This window comes from Planococcus citri, chromosome 1, assembly GCF_950023065.1.
Source record: "Planococcus citri chromosome 1, ihPlaCitr1.1, whole genome shotgun sequence".
Taxonomy (NCBI): Eukaryota; Metazoa; Arthropoda; class Insecta; order Hemiptera; family Pseudococcidae; genus Planococcus; species Planococcus citri.
In genome coordinates, this window is record NC_088677.1 from 22,389,045 (window position 1) to 22,409,920 (window position 20,876).

The 20,876-nt window shown below is 34.9% G+C and overlaps 1 protein-coding gene across 1 annotated transcript; it reads left to right on the top strand.

Annotated features, from left to right (window-relative positions):
• Positions 1-405: 405 nt before the first annotated feature.
• On the top strand, positions 406-14,933 carry MYPT-75D (Myosin phosphatase targeting subunit 75D). The gene is made up of 11 exons (XM_065370509.1): positions 406-1,461; positions 1,629-1,712; positions 2,216-2,463; positions 3,090-3,160; positions 4,087-4,232; positions 4,308-4,536; positions 4,616-4,741; positions 8,314-8,389; positions 8,463-8,680; positions 8,768-8,975; positions 13,298-14,933. Exons 3-11 carry the CDS (start codon positions 2,217-2,219, stop codon positions 13,582-13,584), a joined length of 1,608 nt encoding a protein of 535 aa, XP_065226581.1. The 5' UTR covers positions 406-1,461; positions 1,629-1,712; position 2,216; the 3' UTR covers positions 13,585-14,933.
• Positions 14,934-20,876: the final 5,943 nt, after the last annotated feature.

Below are 20,876 nucleotides of genomic sequence, written 5' to 3' on the forward strand. Positions count from 1 at the left end.
AAAGTTATTGATTTATGTTTCCAAAAAAATTGTTCATTTCGTTTTATTATAAAAGTTGCTATAGTTGGTAGCAGATGAACTACTCACCAATTGTTTTGATTTTTCGAAGTGAATCACCAACCACAAACACTATTGAAAATAAAAACTAAAAGTGTGAAGAAAATACGTATCTCAATCTGATGGAAAATATAGCTACGTTACTTTTCACAAAATAGGTCAGCAGATTGCAAACGCGTAGAGCGAACTGTTAGTGATGACGAATGATGATGAGATATTGACCGTGATACTAATTATTCTTGTCACCATACTGTGAAGAGTTGTATGCTTTTTCTATAGACTATTTTGAGTGGTGGTAGAACACATAATTGAGTATATGGTTCAAGTTCGAGGCTATTTAAGTTACATATAAACCCATTGATGTCCCTAACTGCAGAACAAAATTATAACACTATCTGGTTTTTAAAAAATAATACGAATGTTCAAAGGCTGATGACCATTATCGATTGAAATGAAATTTGATTTTTCCTCCTAAAAGGTACCTGAGCCTCAATTTATTTTAAAGACAGGCATTGAAGTAAAAAATCAATGATTATAGGTACCTTGATGATGCAATTTCGTCATGAACAAGGTAGGAAAATGTTTTTTCCGCCATGTTCTTTATCTTTACATTCTTCTTAAATATACCTACCTTACTATGTATTTTAATGAAAGGAAATGCATTTCCGTTGAATAGAATAAAATTGCTTTCACATCATCAATGCAAATTACATGCAGTATTCCTTTAAATAGATCTCAACGTGTAGAAATTCTAGCTGTTACCTTCTTGCCTGCTGATCTGATCGACATTCAGAACGTACCTATTTATATTTAGGTAATTAAAATGGTTCTTTTCAGTTTTCTTTTCACTACATCGTGTAGTAAAAACTCAATTTTTTTTACCGATTCTATTTTGCATTTTATTCATTTAAAAATTAATTTCGAATTTAGATACCATTCCAGCGTAAAATTCCTTTAAGTTTAAAGGTGTTTTTCTGCTCGATCAGCTGATTCGCAAAACCAAACAGGTAACCTTGCACTTGACCCGAAAAGACAAAATCAAAACAAACGATTTGATTGGCTGATTCAGCAAAACTCAACCAATCACAATCCTCCATCGCTGTACAATTTAATTTTTGTAGATAGCGCTACGTAATTCTGCACCTGTTTCTGTACCGGAAACTCAATAAAATTGCCAGTATCCGCAGTTGTTTTTTTTTCATGGAGAAAATTTTTTGAAAATTTAGCACATCATCAATTTATTTTAGATTAGTTTTATTTAATTATTATTTATAATTTTTCGAGTTTATTAAGTTTAAGATGTTTCACGTTCAACTACGAATCTACCGATGTCAAGAAACCGACCAGCTGTGATGAAATTATTCGCGTATTGTTCAAAATATGTGTCAATGGATCTCTACTCGAGTAAGTTTTGTACTTCCTTTTTCTCGGACTAAAAACTTATCATGCATCTTTTTGAACTAAACTATAAATTTAAAAAATGTAATTCATCGTGTGATATGAAACATGCTTCTGTCACGATGAAATATTCTCAAGTGATTTGATTCTTATCGATGTGTTTTTAAATTCAGGTCGTTAAGTAACAAGTGGTGATCGAATTAATGGATCTATTTCTATTGGAATTTTGATCGAAGTTGAGGTGAAGAAGTGTTCAGGTAACGTATATTAGAATTATATTATCTACTCGTTTTTTGTTTTAGTCATCGATTAATTAAGCATCACATTTTATTATTTTACTAAAACTCCAGTCTCTCACCCACATTACGTTAATCACCAACACTAAGTCAAAAATTGTATGAATAAAATGATCAAATAACACTTACTGGTGAATTGGCGATGTATCTAACAGCTGCTCCGGCTCCGTTGTCAACGCAGATGTTACTCGACTGTTAGCTACACGAATAACTAATTCGCTGGGTATCGTTTACATGTATTTAATACCGAATTCTTATCTCTCAAACAATGAACTATTTGTTCTAAAAATTCAGATAACGTATCTTGTAATTCGAACACGAGTATTAACATTTTCAAGATATCTTTCGCCACAATGCTAATGCCATTTTTATACCTCATCGTATAATAATTATCACTTTGGCCGTATTACACGGTGAATTTAACCGCTAATTAATTACACGTTCCCTTTCCCTTCTCGTTACAGAATGGAGCACGCAGATTTGATCTCTGAAATGGCTCATATTGAGCATATGAGCACTCAAGAACGACTCTTGCTGGCTAGACGGAGACGTATACAGCAGCTGAAAGTATGGTCGCAGAGGGAGAAGGAATGGATTAGGCAGCAAAGGAATTCTACTAAAACGCTGGAGAAAAATCGAAGAAAAAGGAATATTACTTTCAGTGATAACGTTATGCTTTTGGAAGCTGCATCGAGAAATGATATCGACGAAGGTATAATTATGTTTTTACATCGATTATTACTCGATGGGAATTTTGCAAATTGAATCCATTCATTTTATTACGACGAAATTTCTATTCATCGTCGAAGCAATAGTATGTAGGAAGAATTGAGCTAAAAGTTATTCTCGATAACGTTATCTTTTCGCGGTATTTGACAATAGTTTTTTTTTTTAATCGAAGGAATATTACTCTTTTTATAAACCCACTCGCCGGATGAGTAAATACGAGTACGTTTTAGATAATTTTGCAATATTTATACCCCTTTAGATGGAAAATTTTATCAATATTTAGCTTCAGAATTTACCATTTAGTTTCGAAAGAAAAACTTGGTTGAAACGATGGTGGATTTTTTGAACGTTTTTTATTACTCAATTCACGTTGACTTCAAGGGCAGAACATTAAAAAATACACAAATGAAAAACTTGACGAAGTTTCAGGTTTTAAGCTTTGAAAAAGTAATAAAATTCCACTCGAAATAGCGATAATATTTTTTCGAGTTCAGAAACAAATAGTATCTTTAAGCAACGATATTCGTATACACTTTGCACTTAAAATAAAGCTATTCGTCTAATAACCTGTCAAGTGTGCTTATCTTGATTTTAATTTTTTTATTACAGTTCGACGTTTATTGCTCAAAGGAGTAAGTCCCAGTGCTACCAACGAAGATGGCCTGACAGCATTGCACCAGGTACACCGATCAGAATATTTTTCAGATGCTCTTCTACATGCCCTTTTGAAATGCATTCGGTGGCTCAGTAATTAGACCTTGGGAATAAATCAGAATTAAACCGAAAGCCAGCAGTTCAAAGATCGTTTTTCTTACTCGAAATGACATGACGTGACCTATTAACCCTGCTAGTTGATTTTATCTTCGAATTCCATCGTGACCCCTTCTCGAGAAAGAAGAAATTAATAAAAATAGACATTATGGAATATGTTATGAATTAAAAAGATACTTTATCTGAGAGTAATTTGATGGAACACGTTCAATGTTTTTGTTTCGAAGCTAGTCATTTTTAATGAGAATTATTCCAAGATAAAATTACGTACGAAAAATTTCGCTTATTTATAACCTGAGAATACTTTTGAAATTTATCTGTCAGATGTGCTAATTATGTGTGTAAATTATCGTACGATCGGGTTCGAAAAATGTGTAAGGCAATTTCTCGGAACAGTGTTCGTATCATATCCTTTAACATGGTCGAGCACTCGAACTCTTCGGTGCGTTTTTTAAAAAAAAATCTGTAGTACGTTTTTATTTGCACGTGTATTGAAAAATTATTGAGTAATATTTTTCCAAGGGGGATTTCTTTAGCGTATTTGTTATCGAGTGTGATGAATTCATCTACGAATCGACGTTCGCTTTCGATAATTTCGATTAAATAAATTTTTTCAAATTAACCGAAAGCTAACGAACCCTATCTGGTAGTAATGATAAATTGCCAAGTTCAAAAGGTCTTAATACGTGCTAATTTACTCTGTCACGGTTGCTCGCCATTCATTGGCAAAAAATTTTCATCAAAGTCGACCGGTTGAATTTTTAAGTGATTTTGAATTATCTAAGGTCAAGGCAAAGGTCAAGTTTTGTTTCAACTTTGATACTTTTTGTTTCAGTGTTGCATCGACGATAATGAAGAAATGATGAAACTTTTGATAGAATTCGGCGCCGATGTGAATGCCGAAGATAGCGAAAAATGGACCCCCCTACATGCTGCGGCTACTTGCGGCCATTTGCACCTTGTCCGGTACCTGATTAACAGGTTCGCGGAGCAGATGTCTAATTAATTCGAGAATTCAGAGCCCCGATTAACGCGTACTTTTTTGCGAATTTACAGCGGCGCTAATTTACTAGCTGTGAATGCGGATGGCAACATGCCCTATGATATTTGCGAAGATGAGGAAGCTTTGGATTATATAGAAAATGAGATGGCTCGAAGAGGCGTTACTCAAGAACTCATCGATGAGACTCGTGCCAGCACCGAGATGCGTATGTTACGAGACCTTCAAGTATCCGCCATGCAAGGTCAAGATTTGGAGGGTGTGGATGAGCAAAATGCTACACCGGTAAGATCTTCGTTGTTTGAGAGCTTTTAGTGAAGATAATTATCTGCGTGAATGGGGTAATATCGAGATTTTTTTACAGTTGCATATCGCTGCTGCGAACGGCTACTTGAGAGTGGTGGAATTTCTGCTCGATCAGCATGTTTCAGTTGATGCGAAAGATTTAGACGATTGGCAACCGGTTCATGCTGCCGCCTGTTGGGGACATGTACGTGTGAATTTTTTAATTTTTTAAATATTTTGAATTTGAAATGCTGCGATTGAGAAGGGAGGGCCTCCCTCTCCTTTTCTTCAACCATAAGCCAAACCCAAAACTTTTTCTCTCAAAATCACCAAACGCTGCCACTTTCTATCATTTTTCAATAAAGTAGTGCCCGGTGGCTTTTATTTCTAAGTGGAAAGAGCTAGCGAGATGAATGAAGCGGCGTTGAGTGAGAAAGAATAAGGGCTTTGAAAAGCGACCTTGAAAATTTCAGGCCCATGCACAGGGTGTCCACAAATTGAAAATCTGGTTTGGTCAAAAAATTCAAACCGGTTTTTACTGGGCGCGATGTATTCTGCACACTAAGGCGACAGAATCGTGATATGAATTTTTTGAAACCGGTTCATTAATTTGCAACCAGTTAACAAGAAATACCCAAAAATTGTAGATAGGGAAAAAAGCTTGAAACAAAAGTTGTAGAGCGAGAAAACTTACACAATTCTGTCTGATTTCATTTATAAACTGGTTCATTGGATCGCATTAGCAACCAGTTTATTACAATCATCTAAAAATTGAAGATGGGGCAAAAAACTTGAAACAAAAGTTGTAGAGCGTGAAAAATTGAACCATTTTCGTTGATCGAATTTTAAAACCAGTTATCAGAAATTACCTAAAAATTGTAGATAGAGAAAAAAGCTTGAAACAGAAGTTGAAGAGCGTGAAAAATTACAGAATTCTGTGTAATCACATTTTTGAAACCGGTTCATAAATTTGCAACCAGTTCACCAAAATTCCTCAAAAATTGTAGATAGGAAAAAAAGCTAGAAACAAAGTTGTAGAACATGAAAAATTACACAATTCTGCCTAATCACATTTTGAAACCGGTTTTTGGTTCGCATTTAGCAACCAGTTTTTGACAATTACCTGAAAATTGGAGATAGAGAAAAAAGCTTGAAACAAAAGTTGTTGAGCGTGATGAATTGAACCATTTTTGCCGGTCGGATTTTGAAACCGGTTCATTAATTTGCAACTCAAGAAAATGCTTGAAACAAAAGTTGTAGTGTCTGAAAAATTACACAATTCTGTTCAACCAAATTTTGAAACCAGTTTATTGGTTCTCCTTTAGCAACCATGCCTGTGACCATCGGCTAAAAATTGTGGATGAAGAAAACAGTTTGAAACATGTTGTAGAGTGTAAAAAATTGAACTATTTTCTCTAATCAGATTTTGAAATCGGTCAATTAATTCGCATCAAACCATCAAAAGTTATCAGGTTGCAAATTAATTAGCCATTTTCAAAATCCGATCTGCGAATATGGTTCAATTTTTCACGCTCTACAACTTTTGTTTTAAGCTTTTTTCTCCATATCCAATTTTTATGTGATTGTCAAAAACTGGTTGCTAAATGCAAACCAATGAAATGGTTTCAAAATTTGGTTGAACAGAATTGTGTAATTTTTCAGACACCACAACTTTTGTTTCAAGCTTTTTTCTCTATCTACAATTTTTGGAGAATTATGGTCAACTGGATGCAAATTGATGAACCGGTTTCAAAATCCGATCAGTGAATATGGTTCAATTTTTCACGCTCTACAACTTTTGTTTTAAGCTTTTTTCTCCATATCCAATTTTTATGTGATTGTCAAAAACTGGTTGCTAAATGCGAACCAATGAACCAGTTTCAAAATGTGATTTGGCAGAATTGTGTAATTTTTCACACTATACAACTTTTGTGTCAAGCTTTTTTCCATATCTACAATTTTTGAGGAATTTTTGTCAACTGGTTGCAAATTAATGAACCGGTTTCAAAATGTGATTGAACAGAATTGTGTAACTTTTCACACCCTACAACTTTTGTTCCAATCTTTTTTCTCTATCTCCAATTTTTAGGTAATTGTCAAAAACTGGTTGCCAAATGCGAACCAATGAACCGGTTTCAAAATGTGATTAGGCAGAATTGTGTAATTTTTCACACTCTACAACCTGTTTCAAACTTTCTTCTTCATCTCCAATTTTTAGGTAATTGTCAAAAACTGGTTGCCAAATGCGAACCAATGAACCGGTTTCAAAATGTGATTAGGCAGAATTGTGTAATTTTTCGCAGTCTACAACCTGTTTCAAACTTTCTTCTTCATCTCCAATTTTTAGGTGATTGTCAAACACTGGTTGCTAAATGCGAACCAATGAACCGGTTTCAAAATGGTATTAGACAGAATTGTGTAATTTTTCTAGCTCTACCACTTTTTTTCAAGCTTTCACTCTATCTACAATTTTTGTGTATTTTTTGTGAACTAGTTGCAATTTAATGAACCGGTTTCAAAAATTCATACCACGTTTTTGTCGCCTTAGTGTGTAGAACACATTGCGCCAATAATAACCAGTTTGAATTTGTTGACCAGACCAGTTTTTTAATTTGTGGACACCCTGTGATGGGCCGGAATTTTTCAAGGTCGCTTTTGAAAGCCCTTATTGTTTCCTACTCAACGCCGCTTCATTCATCTCTCTAGCTCTTTCCCCTTAGAAATAAAAGCCATCGAGCACTACTTTTGTGTCATACTGTAGAATTTGAAAGAAAAATTTGGAAGAAATCCCTATCATCTCTCCATCCGAAAAAAAATTGAAATTTCACAAAATGTTTCTATCTTACATTTTAAAAAAATGAAAATTCCTACCTATTATTATCTCATTTTTTCTGTTGGGGGTGGGGGACTGTTAGAGAACATCCCCTCTCCAAACTTTTTAAAGGTGATGATTAATTGGAGAAAAAAAATGTAAAATTTGAATTTTTAATTTAAAAAAAAATCAAGTTTGCCAAACATTTTTTTTGAATGATGAAAAAATCTGATAAATGTTATTTCCCTCTCCCCCTCTCTTTTCCATAGAATCGAATGTTTGAAAAAATGTCTCGCTAAAAGTCCAGCAAAAGGATGCAAAGCTTGGCAATTTCGTCCGATGATTTTTGAGAAGAGAAATTACGAAAAATTGCGATGAGAAGCTAACAATATTTTTCTCCATCCTGATGAAATTTCTGTTTTTTTTGAATCATCGCCTATTTATATTTACAAGTATCCATACTTAGTACAAGAGCATCGATTTATTCAATGGGGAATTGTATTTTGTATACATTTTCTTTTTTATCTTTACGTGAACTTTCATGCATCAGATAGAATAACATAGTAAGTCTGATACTGCTGCAAAAGAACAATGCTGCTGTTTATTTCATTACGGCAAAAATAATTAAATTGTGCTTTTTAAATATCAATTAATCAGGTATCATTCAGGTTTATCTATGTTTACTTAATTTTCAAGCGTTTGTACCGTCGTCGTTGGTAAACCGTAACACACGCGATAATCTCTTTGAAAACATTAACGAGACGAGAATGTTTGTATAAATTCTTAATTCATTCGCTGCTAACATACGACGACGAGTTTTTACAAAGAGGAAAAAATTTCCAAATTGGGGACGATAATTTCGCGATGCTGGGGACAATAGAAGACGCGCTTTGGCGTCATTTTATAGCGCACTCGTTGATTGAACCGTCAATAGGTTTGAAATTAAAATTCAGTTTGATTTACAGCTGGAAGTACTGGAGTTATTGGTACAAAATGGAGCTGACTTGAATGCACGTACTAAACACGATGAAACTCCAGCAGGTACATTTCAGCGATGGAATGTTGAAAAAAAATCGAATAAGGTTGATGACATTTATGAATTATTTTTGTACAGATATTTGCGAAGATCCGGAATTACGCGAACGAATCATGCAATTGAAATGCGAACAGGAAAGTAAACGGTTGCAAGAAGCTCAGAAACGTCGTGTCAAAAGAACACAATCGAATAACACCCGTGCTCAATCTGTTCGGCGGACTTCGATTCGTGAGAAATCACTTACATCTAAAAAAGAAGCTATGGAGGAGGCTAAACTTAGGCTGCAAGCTCACGATGTACGTTAGGAAAAAATATACGAGTAGATGATAATCTCAACTGTAAAAATGATAATCGTATTCTTATGCTGTTTCGTTTATACGTAGGTCGATATAATCGATGGTAAAAATTCCGAGTCGGAGCTGGATTTTTCTTTAGAATACGACGTGCAACGTAATAAAGATTGCAACAAGATCGAAAGAACGGTTAACGAGACGTTGACGGTGGCCAGAAGAGAGCCCGAAGGAAAGGATAACGATTCGATCAACACGGTTAATTCGTTGAACACCGATCCCAATAAAATGGTGCCATTAGGTAAATATTATTATGTACTGGCGTGATTTTTTTTTTTGATCCTGAACGAGCTTTATTCCTTCAAATGAGGTTTGATTTTAGGGATTTTTGATGAAAATGGCAAAAAACCGAATCTAAGAGCTTTTTGCGTAGATATCAGATTTTCGAAACTGGAGGGAAGCGAAGGAAGGGCTCCGATCGAAATTCCTGCAATGATTGAATATTTGGGGAGGTTTCAATGCAGAATTTGTGTTTGGAAAAATTTTAAATAGAGGCCATAGGTACAGAGATGGAAATTTTTTAAGAAGGGGGTTGGAGGACTCAAGGATATTCCCCGGAGAAATGAAACCTACAACCCCAAATTTTCAAATAGGCTCGGACCCAAAATTTTTATTTTTCGGGTTATGGCCCTAGGTAATGTGAAAAATGTTGTGCCCAAAATTGGGCCATATTTGGTATTTTTTTAAAAAATCCATGCGACCTATCAGAATAGGTTAAAATTGTACGAGAAATTCGAATATTTTGATGAAAATGTTTTTTGAGCAATTTTGAAAAACTGTGAGCCCAAAAAAAGGTCCAGATTTTTGGGATTTTTGAAAAAGTGTCTTGCGGCTGGTCGAAATTAAATTGAAATTTCGTGAAAAATACAAATATTTTCACAAAAATGTTTCTGGAAAGAATTTTGTGTCCAAGCTTAGGTTGTGATTTTTGAGAATTTCGGAAACGTGTCGTGCAACCTGTCAAAATGGGTTGAAATTTTACAAAGAATTCGAATATTCCAACAAATTTTTTTTTGAGCATTTTTTGAACGATTGAGATTCCAAAAAATGGTCATGATTTCCTAGTTTTTTGAAAAGGTGTCAGGCAAACTATCATAATTAGTCGGGGATCCCACATAACGATCTATTGCACCCCCCCCCCCCCGGGGTAGATCCTCCGGGACAACTTTTTTCTTAAAGGGGAAGTCCTAAGAAATATTTTTAGCCCTTGTCCTCAAAATAAAAAGTTGCCCTACTTACAAAATGGCGGCCATTTTGATTGTTAGGTCAGCCGGAATCGCAGATTTTGCGTTCCAAGATAGGACTTGCACGAAATTTTTTAAACCCTACAAAGGTAGATCAAAAGATCAGAACAAAATTTATCACCTGTCAAAATTTCAAGTGCTAAAGTGCCTTTTTCGATTTTTGGTGAATTTTTGAAAATCAAATTTGAGCCAAAAATGAGAGAAAAAATCAAAATTTTACCAAATTGGCCAAGAAAGCTGAAATTTGGGATATACCCTATTTTCGACATGCCAAATCGATTGGAAACTATTTCAAACCGTTTTGAGCAGTTCTGGAGCCTCCAGCAGATTTTTAAAACTCGATATTTACCAAAATTTCCTCAAATTGAGATGGAAAGCCAAAATGTATTTTGCAAACCAATTTCAATACGCTACGAAGTCGACAGCAGGTGGATTTTAAGTCGTTTTGGAGCCTCCAGCGACTTTTTGAAAATTACTGGAGTCTCCACCAGATTTTTGAAACTTGAAATTCCCACAACATTTTATCAAATGGAGTTGAAAAGCCGAAATTTACTCTACAACTCATGTCTTTTGGAGCCTCCAGTTGATTTTTGAAACTTGAAATTCCCACAACATTTTATCAAATGGAGTTAGCAAGCTGAAATTTACTTCGCAAACTAATTTCAATACGATATGAATTCGACTGCATAGTGCATGGTTGTTTAAAATGGTTTTGAAGCTTCCAGCTACTTTATGGAAATTTCAATTTTCCTAAAAACGCCATACAACCTTTTAAAAAGTTGCTGGATGCTCCAAAACGACTTTGAACCCCTCCATTTGTTAAAATTTTGGGAAATTTAAACTTTCAAAAATCTACTGGAGGCTCCAGTAATTTTCAAAAATTCGCTGGAGGCTCCAAAATGACTCGAACCGACCTGAAGTCGTATCCAGAGAGTGTTAAAATTGGAGACCAGAGTATATTTCGGTTTTCCATCTCTATTTTTCAAAATTCTACTGGAGGCTCCAGTGATTTTCAAAAAGTTGCTGGAGGCTCCAAAAGACATCAATTGCAGAGTAAATTTCTGCTTTTCAACTCCATTTGATGAAATTTTGTGGAAATTTCAAGTTTCAAAAATCTGTTGGAGGCTCCAGAGCTGCTCAAAACGTTTTGAAACAGTTTCCAATCGATTTGGCATGTCGAAAATAGGGCATATTCTAAATTTCAGCTTTCTTGGTCAATTTAGTAAAATTTTGATTTTTTCCTTATTTTTGGCTTAATTTGATTTTCAAAAATTCACCAAAAATCGTAAAAGTCACTTTAGCACTTGAAATTTTGACAGGTGATAAATTTTGATCTGATCTTTCGATCTACCTTTGTACGGTTTAAAAAATGTCGTGCAAGTCCTGTGTTTGAACGCAAAATCTTCGATTTCAGCTGACCTTTAAATCAAAATGGCCGCCATTTTGTAAGTAGGGCCACTTTTTATTTTGAGGACAAGGGCTAGGAATATTTCTTAGGACTCCCCCTTTAAGAAAAAAGTTTTCTCGGAGGATCGACCGGTAAGGGTGGGGTGCAATAAATCCTAATGCGGGCTCCCCGACTAAATGAGTTGAATTTTTGCGAAAAATTCTAATATTAAAACAAAAATGTTTTTTTTTAGGAATTTTGAAGAAGTTTGGGCCAAAAGTTGGGCCATGGTTTTCGAGATTTTTAAAGGTGTCATGCGACTATCAAAATTCGTACGTAAGATAGAAGTTTGGAAGTAAACCATTAAACTCTTATCAATACTTCTTTTGAGTATTTTTTAAGAATTTTATGGTCAAAATTGGGTCATGATTTTTGGTATTTTTCAAAATAATCCATGTGACCTATCAGAATGGGTTAAAATTCTAGGAGAAATTCAAATATTCCCATGAAAATGTTTCTTGTGCAATTTTTCATGATTTTTGGAGTTTTTGAAAAAGCGTCGTGCGAACTATCAAAATGGATCATTTTTTTTCTACAACAAGAAATTCAATAAAAATGTTTTTTGATTATTTTTGAAAAATTTTGAGCTAAAAATTGACTGAGGATCTTTGGAATTGTGGAATAAGTGGGTCATTTGACCTATCAAAATACGCTAAAATTTTGGCAGTGAATCGAAAATTTTCATCAATATTCTGTTTTTCCACTTCTGAAGAATTTCGAGCTCAGGATTAGACCATGATTTTCGGAATTTCTAAAAAAACCGATAATCCCCATCAACACTTTTTTTGAGCACTTTTGAAGAATGTTGAGCTCAAAATTGAGGTATGATTTTTGGGGATTTAAAAAAAATTGTCGTGCGACGAATCACAATTGTTCTAAATTTCCGTCACAAATCAAGAATTTCTATTAAAACTCCTTTTAAGCACTTTTCAAGAATTTTGAGCTCGAATCTTCCGTTCTGATTTTGTGGATTTTTGATAGGAATGGAAAGCTAGCTGAAAGCTAAAAGCTGAGGAAGTTTGGGATTTTTGAAAGCTAAAAGCTCCAGCCAAAATCTTTATTCATTTAGATTTCTTTCAGCTTTTTTTACAAATTCATTCGGTTCAGTTTCTGTTTGAATTCTTTTTTGATTTTCACATTTTACTTTTCTCAAGTTTCAGTTTTCTCGTGGTTTTTTTTTTCGTTGTGGTTGTGAGTTTTCATTTTCCTTTCTATTCGCCTCATTGAAAAAAATTTGAAAAGCTGAAAGCTAACAGCTAACAGCTGAAAGCTGAGGAAGTTTGGGATTTTTGAAAGCTAAAAGCTGAAGCCAAAAGTTTAATTTTTCAGCTTTCCATCCCTGATTTTCAAATAAGTGCAATTTAACTTATCAAAATGGCGGTCTACAATTTCTGAAAAAAATCATGAATTTCTATCAAAAGAAATTAGCGCATTTTTGAAAAATTACACTTTGAAAGTTTTGGCTTGAAATTTTGTAGAAGTTCTCAAAGAGAGTTTTGATGAAATTTTTGGATTTTCTACCGAAATTCTAACTCATTTCAATGGGTTACGTTGACACCTTTTTCAAAAATCTCGAAAATCATGACTCAAGTTTGGGCTCAAAATCTTTCAAAAATGCTCATTTTCGTCGAAATATTCGAATTTTTCGCAAAATTTTAAACCATTTTGACAGGTCGCGTGACACTTTTTCAAAAATCCCAAGAATCATGACCCCCGCCCTCCCCCCATTTCGAGCTTAAATTCTTCAAAAACGCTCGAAAAACATATCAATTGTAATATCGACTTCAGACCCCTATCTAGAATTTTAAAAATGACCAATGTTTTCGACGAATATATTTTCATACGTCTATTTTTCACATTTCTCCGCGATAGATCTACCAACCGAAACCATGTACAGTACCGAAGACAACGGTAAAATAAACATACACGTGTCCGTCACCATAAACGCGAGTACATTGGCCGAGCTGAAGAAGCAACGAGCTCAGCATCGGAATTCTAGTCCGGATATATCCATGTATCCTAATTTTCATCCAGTAGTTCCTGCTATAGAAAATGGAGCCGTAGATCCCGATACACCGGCTGTGAAAAGGTTCGCTGGCAATACAGGCGATCAATTGGTCGGAGATCCTCGTACGACAAGATGCTGCGTTTTGTTATGAAATTATCGTCTTCATAATTCATTTCTCCTATATCGTTCATCAATCAGTATTACTATTTAATTTATTTAAGCGAGTTTCTTCTACGTCTGTCATCTGTTCTGTTCGGTTCTGTCGAATCGATTGTGTTGTGGAGGGGAGGAAGGGTAGCGACGTGCTGTTTTTCAATTGGAGTTTTATTTCCGATAATATACCTACTGTGATTTTTCATGTTGCAAAAATTGAATAGCATTATATGACTGAGTAATTTTGATCGTGCGCAAGAAGGAGCTTTAAATGTTAGGATAGTTATAAGTACCACTGATCGGTCTCATCCTGAATAGTCAGGATTTAATTATGGACTGGCCCCGATTAGAAGGTACTATTCTTCGAAAAATTCGTATTCTGTATTTTGAAATACGGAGATTTTTTTTCAATGCAATTGTAACGCGTTCGTTATTATTTATATTTAATATAAAAAAAATCGAACTTTAGTCTTCCTTCGAAATAACCCTATCTTGATGAAGTAGCAATGTATTGATTTTCGTGTTCGAATATTGAATATTATTATGTATAAAAAATCGAACGCTCCTTTTTTCTATTATTTTATCGTTGTGCCATTTGTTCGTATGGCTTTTTCCTACATTTTTATTGTTTTTCTTTCTTCTTCGTGCATTTTACATTTTTTTAACTGTATTTGTGATAAGTTTCCAACATTCCTTTTTATAAATATTATTCGATTCACTACCCTCTATTGTGATGTTACAGTTCTTCCAGTATTTTTGTTTATCGAAGTATTCGTTTGCATACTTCTTCTTAATGCATTTAGTTAGGCATTTTAGCAGTGTGGAGATTTTTTTTTCTTGAACGATGATTATTTAAATGCCTCGTGTGTTGTTCGGTCTCTGGTATAGACGAGGATAATATTTTGAAATATATTTTATTATGTAAATGCGAGTGAGTGAATTTGACTATTACATCATATTTTTTTTAATACCAAGTGTTTTACGAAACCGTCCATTTTCCTGGTTTGTTTTATTATTTTTAATTACGAATACCTACTCGAAATTATAAATTTCAAGACGAACTATTATTGTAGTACGTTAAATGCATATATTTTATCATTTTTATGTTTTCACATTTTTTTTATCTTATAAAGATTTTTTTTCATATTACCGCACTAAGTATTTTATGACGTAAGATTTCACATTTTTTGTGTTTGAATTTGAACTTCGAAGATTGTTTGTGGTTGTAATTTATTATTTCGACATTTGACAGTATTATTAAAATTACCTTCGTGTACTTAATTTTCAAGTATTTATTTTTGTTTGGGGTCAATTTTTATCTCAATAAATGCTTCATTTTGGTGTTTATTTTACTAATTTTTTAATGTTAAATGAAATCATTTTGGTTTTCGACGATGAAAAGTTTCGTAGAGTTTTAAAACCGAGCACATTTTATTTTACCACGCTGGGCTCCCATTTTTTATGGGAGCAGCCCACTTAGCACTCGGCTATTATAAAACTGCTATTAGAATAAATGGTAAAATAAAATTTACTTACCTACCTATGAAAACAAATTTCAACTTCCAAAATCCACAAACATAGGCTTGAAAAATTGAAAATTACCTCTTGCATGAAACTTGAATATTTCAAAATCGAAATCACAATTCAAGAAACGAATTAGGATCACAAAGTTTCAATTTATAAATTGTAATTTGTGCCAAGGAAAAGTAAAATGAATTGAAAGAATTTTTACAGTTCAAACGTTATTAATCTATAATCTCACATATATTCAATGGGTCATCAACAATGACTTGTTCAGGAACTGCTGGGGGCTGTTGATAATTTTGAATGGCCATATTTTCGTTTTCGACTCCTTGGTGGGTGTTTCCAGGAACATCTTGGCTATCTTCATCCTCTTCATCATTATTGGCCGGTAAATCTCTCGGAATTGGTGGTACAAATTGTTGAGCAATTCTGTTCAAAATGTCGCCGGTGTAAATCTCATACGTATAATACGGCCCATGTTCGTCGGTGATTGGCGGAATTTGATGTAAATCATGGAAAAGTGCATCGATACGCGTGATATCTCCTTGCAGCGTTTTGTTCCAGTTATAATTTAAACTCTGGTTGACTGCTGAGAATGCAACACGTTGGCGCGTATTTGGTAGGAGTGGAACAAAGATAATTTCACGAACTTTAAGACGTTTCAACGCTGCAATTAGTTGTTTCATGCTCTCGTTGAAATCTGAGTAGTTCGTTTCTCGCTGGATGTCAAAATTCCCGATTGACAGCATTACTCGAGGAGGGAATCTCGTATAACTTTCAATATGACGTACGAGCCCCTTTATTGTCAAATCTCGGCGGTACAATGATGGATGAAGCTTTCTTCGGTATGGCTTTCCAATCGCTAATGATTTAACCATTGATGTAACGTGTCCATCGCCAATTAGCAAGATATTGTGCGCGAAGAAGACGATATAATGGTGGTCTTCGTCAATTTCAAATCCACCAGCCATAAAATCAAATGGAAAACTATTGAGAGGGTAGAAAGGTCGCAATTCTTCAGGATCAGAGAGGAATCGTAGACGATATCGTCGCAGATTGCTCCCCTTTTCCTTTGGTGTGCCCCTTTTCTGTGGTGGCGGCGGTTGTCTACCTGGACGTGTTGGATGTGGTGGTGGGCCTCGCGTTCCTGGCTTCACAGCTTCTCCATTTGCCCCACGGCTACCAGGAATAACACATAGGCGTTTATGGGCCAATTGTGGTTGATCTTGAGAAGGTTCGCCAGTCGGAGATGGTCTTTTGGTACCATTGGTTGGAGGCGGCGGATACATTTGCGGAGTTGTTGAAGTAACAGCTCGTTGCTGCTCAATAATTCTTCTTGCTTCGTCATTATTTTGCTGATTATTGATGTGAAACGTATGACGTACTGGTATTTGCATAAACGCTCCTGCAGGTGGTGGTTGAACTGGCATTGGGGTTGGCAGGGTACTAGCTGGCAAAGATGTTACAGGTGGTTGGTAGGATGACATTGGCGGTTTGGTATTTGGGTAAAAGACTGATTGGGAAATCATTGAACGAGCAGCCAACGGATGTTCACCTACCAGTGACGTTGGTTGCTGTTGTAGCGGCGCTGGTGGCGGCGGTGGTTGAATTGGTGGTGGGACTAATGGAGTCGCGGTGATTTCCGAGAGGAACCATGATGTTTGCTGCTGGCGAAACGTATGTAGTTGTATTTGGAGCTCCATAATTTTGTTTCGTAAGCTGGTGATCTCTGTCATAGAACTCACCAATGCTGTTCTCAGCTGCTGTTCACTGAACTTTGGCAATACATGAGGATCATTCATGCCAGGCTGAACATTCCTTATACGCGGCTCAATTTTTTGGTAATCGTGAGGACCAATAATCGCGTTACATCTCTTGCACTTCGTTACCCCTTTGCCGTTTACTTTTTCCATCGGAGAGTTGATCATTGGGTAGAGGCAGTCAGGCCTGTAGCCAGCGACAAGGCAGACAAGGCGGCGCCTTGTCTGACAAGTCCACTGGCCTAGTCCTACAAAAATCCGAAAATTTTGAGAAAAAAAAATATCAAAACAGCAAACAGCGCGAATTGAATTTTCCTAAAAGTCGAGGTCTCAATTTTTGAAAATTTTCAAATTCAAAATTTTACTGTGGTGGTTGAACTCAAAACTGGTAGCTAACATTTCAGTGGTGTCGCCCCTTATTGAAAATGAAAAAACATACAAAATTGACGTTTTTAATTTTTTTTAAATAATCACTTTGAAAATTTTTGCTCTCGCTTTGCTCGAGCAGTAATTTTTTCTTCTTTCTCATACGATCATACATTATGAAGAGTTTCCAGAAAATTACCTCAAGTTTCGATTTTTCATGCCAAAGTCCAGGTTGCGACTTCTTTGGAAAAATCCTTGATACACCATACTGTATTCAAATACACAAATTTCCTCATCATGCTTCATCTAATTGCAATAAAAATTAGCTCCAAATTTCTAAAATGCTTGAATGATGTTTTTCTTTTCGTTTTTTAATCAAATATCACTTCAGGTATTATTTTCTTCAACCCTATCCTTCATTGCATCGGAAAATAATTATTCTATTGGAAACATTGGGAGGGCTGCAATCTTCTAAGGCGGGGGGGGGGGGTTAAAACAATATTTTTATTCAAATGCGAGAACATTACAAAAAGGTCTGCCTTGTGTGAAATTTCACTAGCCTTGTCACCCATGTCATTCTGGCGGTACCACCTCTTGTGTTAGAATGGCCAAGTATTAGAATGGTCAAGTTGTAGAAAAAGAGGGAAAAAAAGGGAAAAATATTTTTGTTGCCAACCCACTTTGTTTGGAGAAGAAAATTTCGTAAAATAATTAAAATTTAAAATGAAAAGTAAAGCCCAAGTATTAGAATGGTCAAGTTGTAGAATAGTCAAGTAGTAGAATAGTCAAGTATTAGAATGGTCAAGTATTTGAAAAATAGGGGGAAAAGAGCAATCTGTTATAAGAGGATGAGGAAGTGGTACTTAGACTTACTACTTTTTTGGATAATAGGGTACAAGGGTAGCCGTTTTCAGGGTTGGGGGGGTGTTGTGTCCGCTCACCTCGGCTTCGCCTCGGTTGCGCGGGTCGCTTTGTTGTTCATACTATGTCTGTTAACTTCCCTCGGCCTTCGGCCTCGGTGAGTACAGTTTTTTAGAAACTACCGCAGGTACTGTCTACATACACGGTAATGTCCAGCCTCCGTCTGAACTCACCAAGGGGAGTAATGCTCATCGAATGAAATACAAATTTTAAACGGCTCGGCTTCGCCTCGCCTAATTCTCACATTCTCCGAGTCTATCCTGATTTGTATTTTCTAACACTTGTCCATTCTAATACTTGACTATTCTACAACTTGACCATTCTAATACTTGGGCTTTACTTTTCATTTTAATTTACAAAATTTTCTTCTCCAAACAAAGTGGGTTGGCAACAAAAATATTTTTCCCTTTTTTTCCCTCTTTTTCTACCACTTGACCATTCTAATACTTGTCCATTCTAACACATGAGGTGGTCTCCATTCGGGCTACGGGCCTGGAGGCAGTTGTAGTGATATAGGTGGTGACAAGTTGTTACGCATATGTCATCGCCTTCTTCGCATTTGGTGATCGAGTGACCACAGTATTCACAGATGTATTCTCTACTCATCCTGTGAACAGAAAAAATGCAACAAAGTGAAAATTAGTCAGCTCATTGAGGCTTACCTACTCGTGTGTTTGCGAAGTATTTAGTATAGGTAATCTAACTATTAATACACAAAACTTGGAGCCATTTGGTACCTTTTGCGCCGATTGTACGGCCGTTTTTGGTTTTTGCGAATTAATTTTGACGTTTAGAAACCTCCTTACCTGAGCGAATGCCTTCGAATCTTTTTGAAAATTTACATTTTTCCAAAAAAATTGTAATTAAAAAATGGTTGGATTTTGGAATCAGGAGAATGTTTTGGTTTTCGATCACGAAAATAGATCCGCAGTACCTCCATCATTTCGAAACCTTGGAAACAATTAACATCAATGAAACCTTCAAACCTTGGGCTAGGTTGTGTGACGTCATACGAAGACATTTTTTTCGTTTTTGAAAAGATGATGATAAATGAAAATTGAAAACTGAAAAAGTTGAAGAGACTTTGTTGAATGAGAGTAATGAGACTTCTATCAATATTAAATCTAATTAAATTTTTCAAATCATCGTCAATTTGTCATACATCAATTCAATACATCATTTCTCGAAAATAATGCAGAAAAGATGTTGAACAAAAAATGAAAATGAATACCTACATTCCGAAAATCGGCGTAGATGTTAATATATTGATATTTAACAAATCATGAAAATATGCACATTTTTCAACAGAAAACAACTAAAATACATATAATTATGTGTAAAGAGGCAGTGCTTTGTCCAGAAGCATCATTTTGCAGATTTAAATAAAACTATAACTAAGTAAGATTTTTTACATGACCTTTGACTTGAGCAGTTGAGCTCAGCTCACTGTCTGTACGACTTTTTTGAACTTCTTAGTTCTTTTCGAGAATAAATATGTGAGTATACATATATAGTGAGCAAATAAATTGACCTATTTTTTTTTTGTTCGCAGTTCACATCCCTGGATTAGCTTACAAAAAATAAAAAATTCGTAATTTTTTTCGTGCATTTTTTTTCATTTAGGCAATTGATTTAAAAATTTTTAAAAAAACACCAACGAATTCATAAGAGAAACCCCTGATTAAAAAAAATATTAGTGGTTTCAAAATACCCCATGATATTTTCATTTGAAACCATTGGTTTTTTTTACTAGGGAATGCGAATGATCATAATTATATTCATCAATTCATCTCAAATACTCAAATTTGATAGAAATGATGGTGATTTACAAAAACAGTGAAAAACATCAACTTTTTCTATAACTGGACAGCTGACAGCTGGAAAGAATTGTCAAATGACAATGACAACTGACCCATTTATAGGCTTAGGTTAAGGGTTCTGCTTAGTGCTTCAGATTTTTTTTTTGATAAAATTTTCTTATTACTTATGGAATGGTATAAAAAAATTATGGGGTCCAGGTACTCTATAGAAGGATTTTGAGTAAAAAGAATCAAACTTCTTCAATTCTCCACTTGGAAATTTTTTTCCCATTCTCCTGCAGTCCTGCATATAGCCAAGTTCAAGAGTATTTTGTTTGAATTATTGAAATTATGAAATTAACTTCTAACAAATATGAAATAATGGAGAATTGATTGACACGAAATTCATTATTTTCACAATGACGTCATGTATCTACATTTTATGTAGAATTTGTTGCGGAATTATCCGCAACTGGTCGACTTGTACTTATGATTATTAATATTGTGTAGGTATACATTACTTTGACTTCTGATACAACGATCAGACGATGGTTTATTCTTTTCTTCAAAATCTCCACAATTCTTCAAAAATATCACTACTTAAAACGAAAAATTTCGTCATGATTTATATTTCTTTCATAATCGTTATCATTTATTTTAAAACACATGTTGAATTAGAATGTGGGATGGGAATTTTTCAAATTCACTGGGTAACACTGTAGGATAGTATGTTAACGCAGTGTTACCACCCCACTTTTCGCAACTTTTATTTGGTTAAAGGACGTTCACAATTTTAAACAACTCGAAGCAGTGTGAAATTTCGATTATTTGGAAATTTCGCATTTTTAGATAAAAACTCACATATATTGTAACAGTTTTTAAATAAAATTTTCATTTTAAAAAATAAAAATACACCGAAA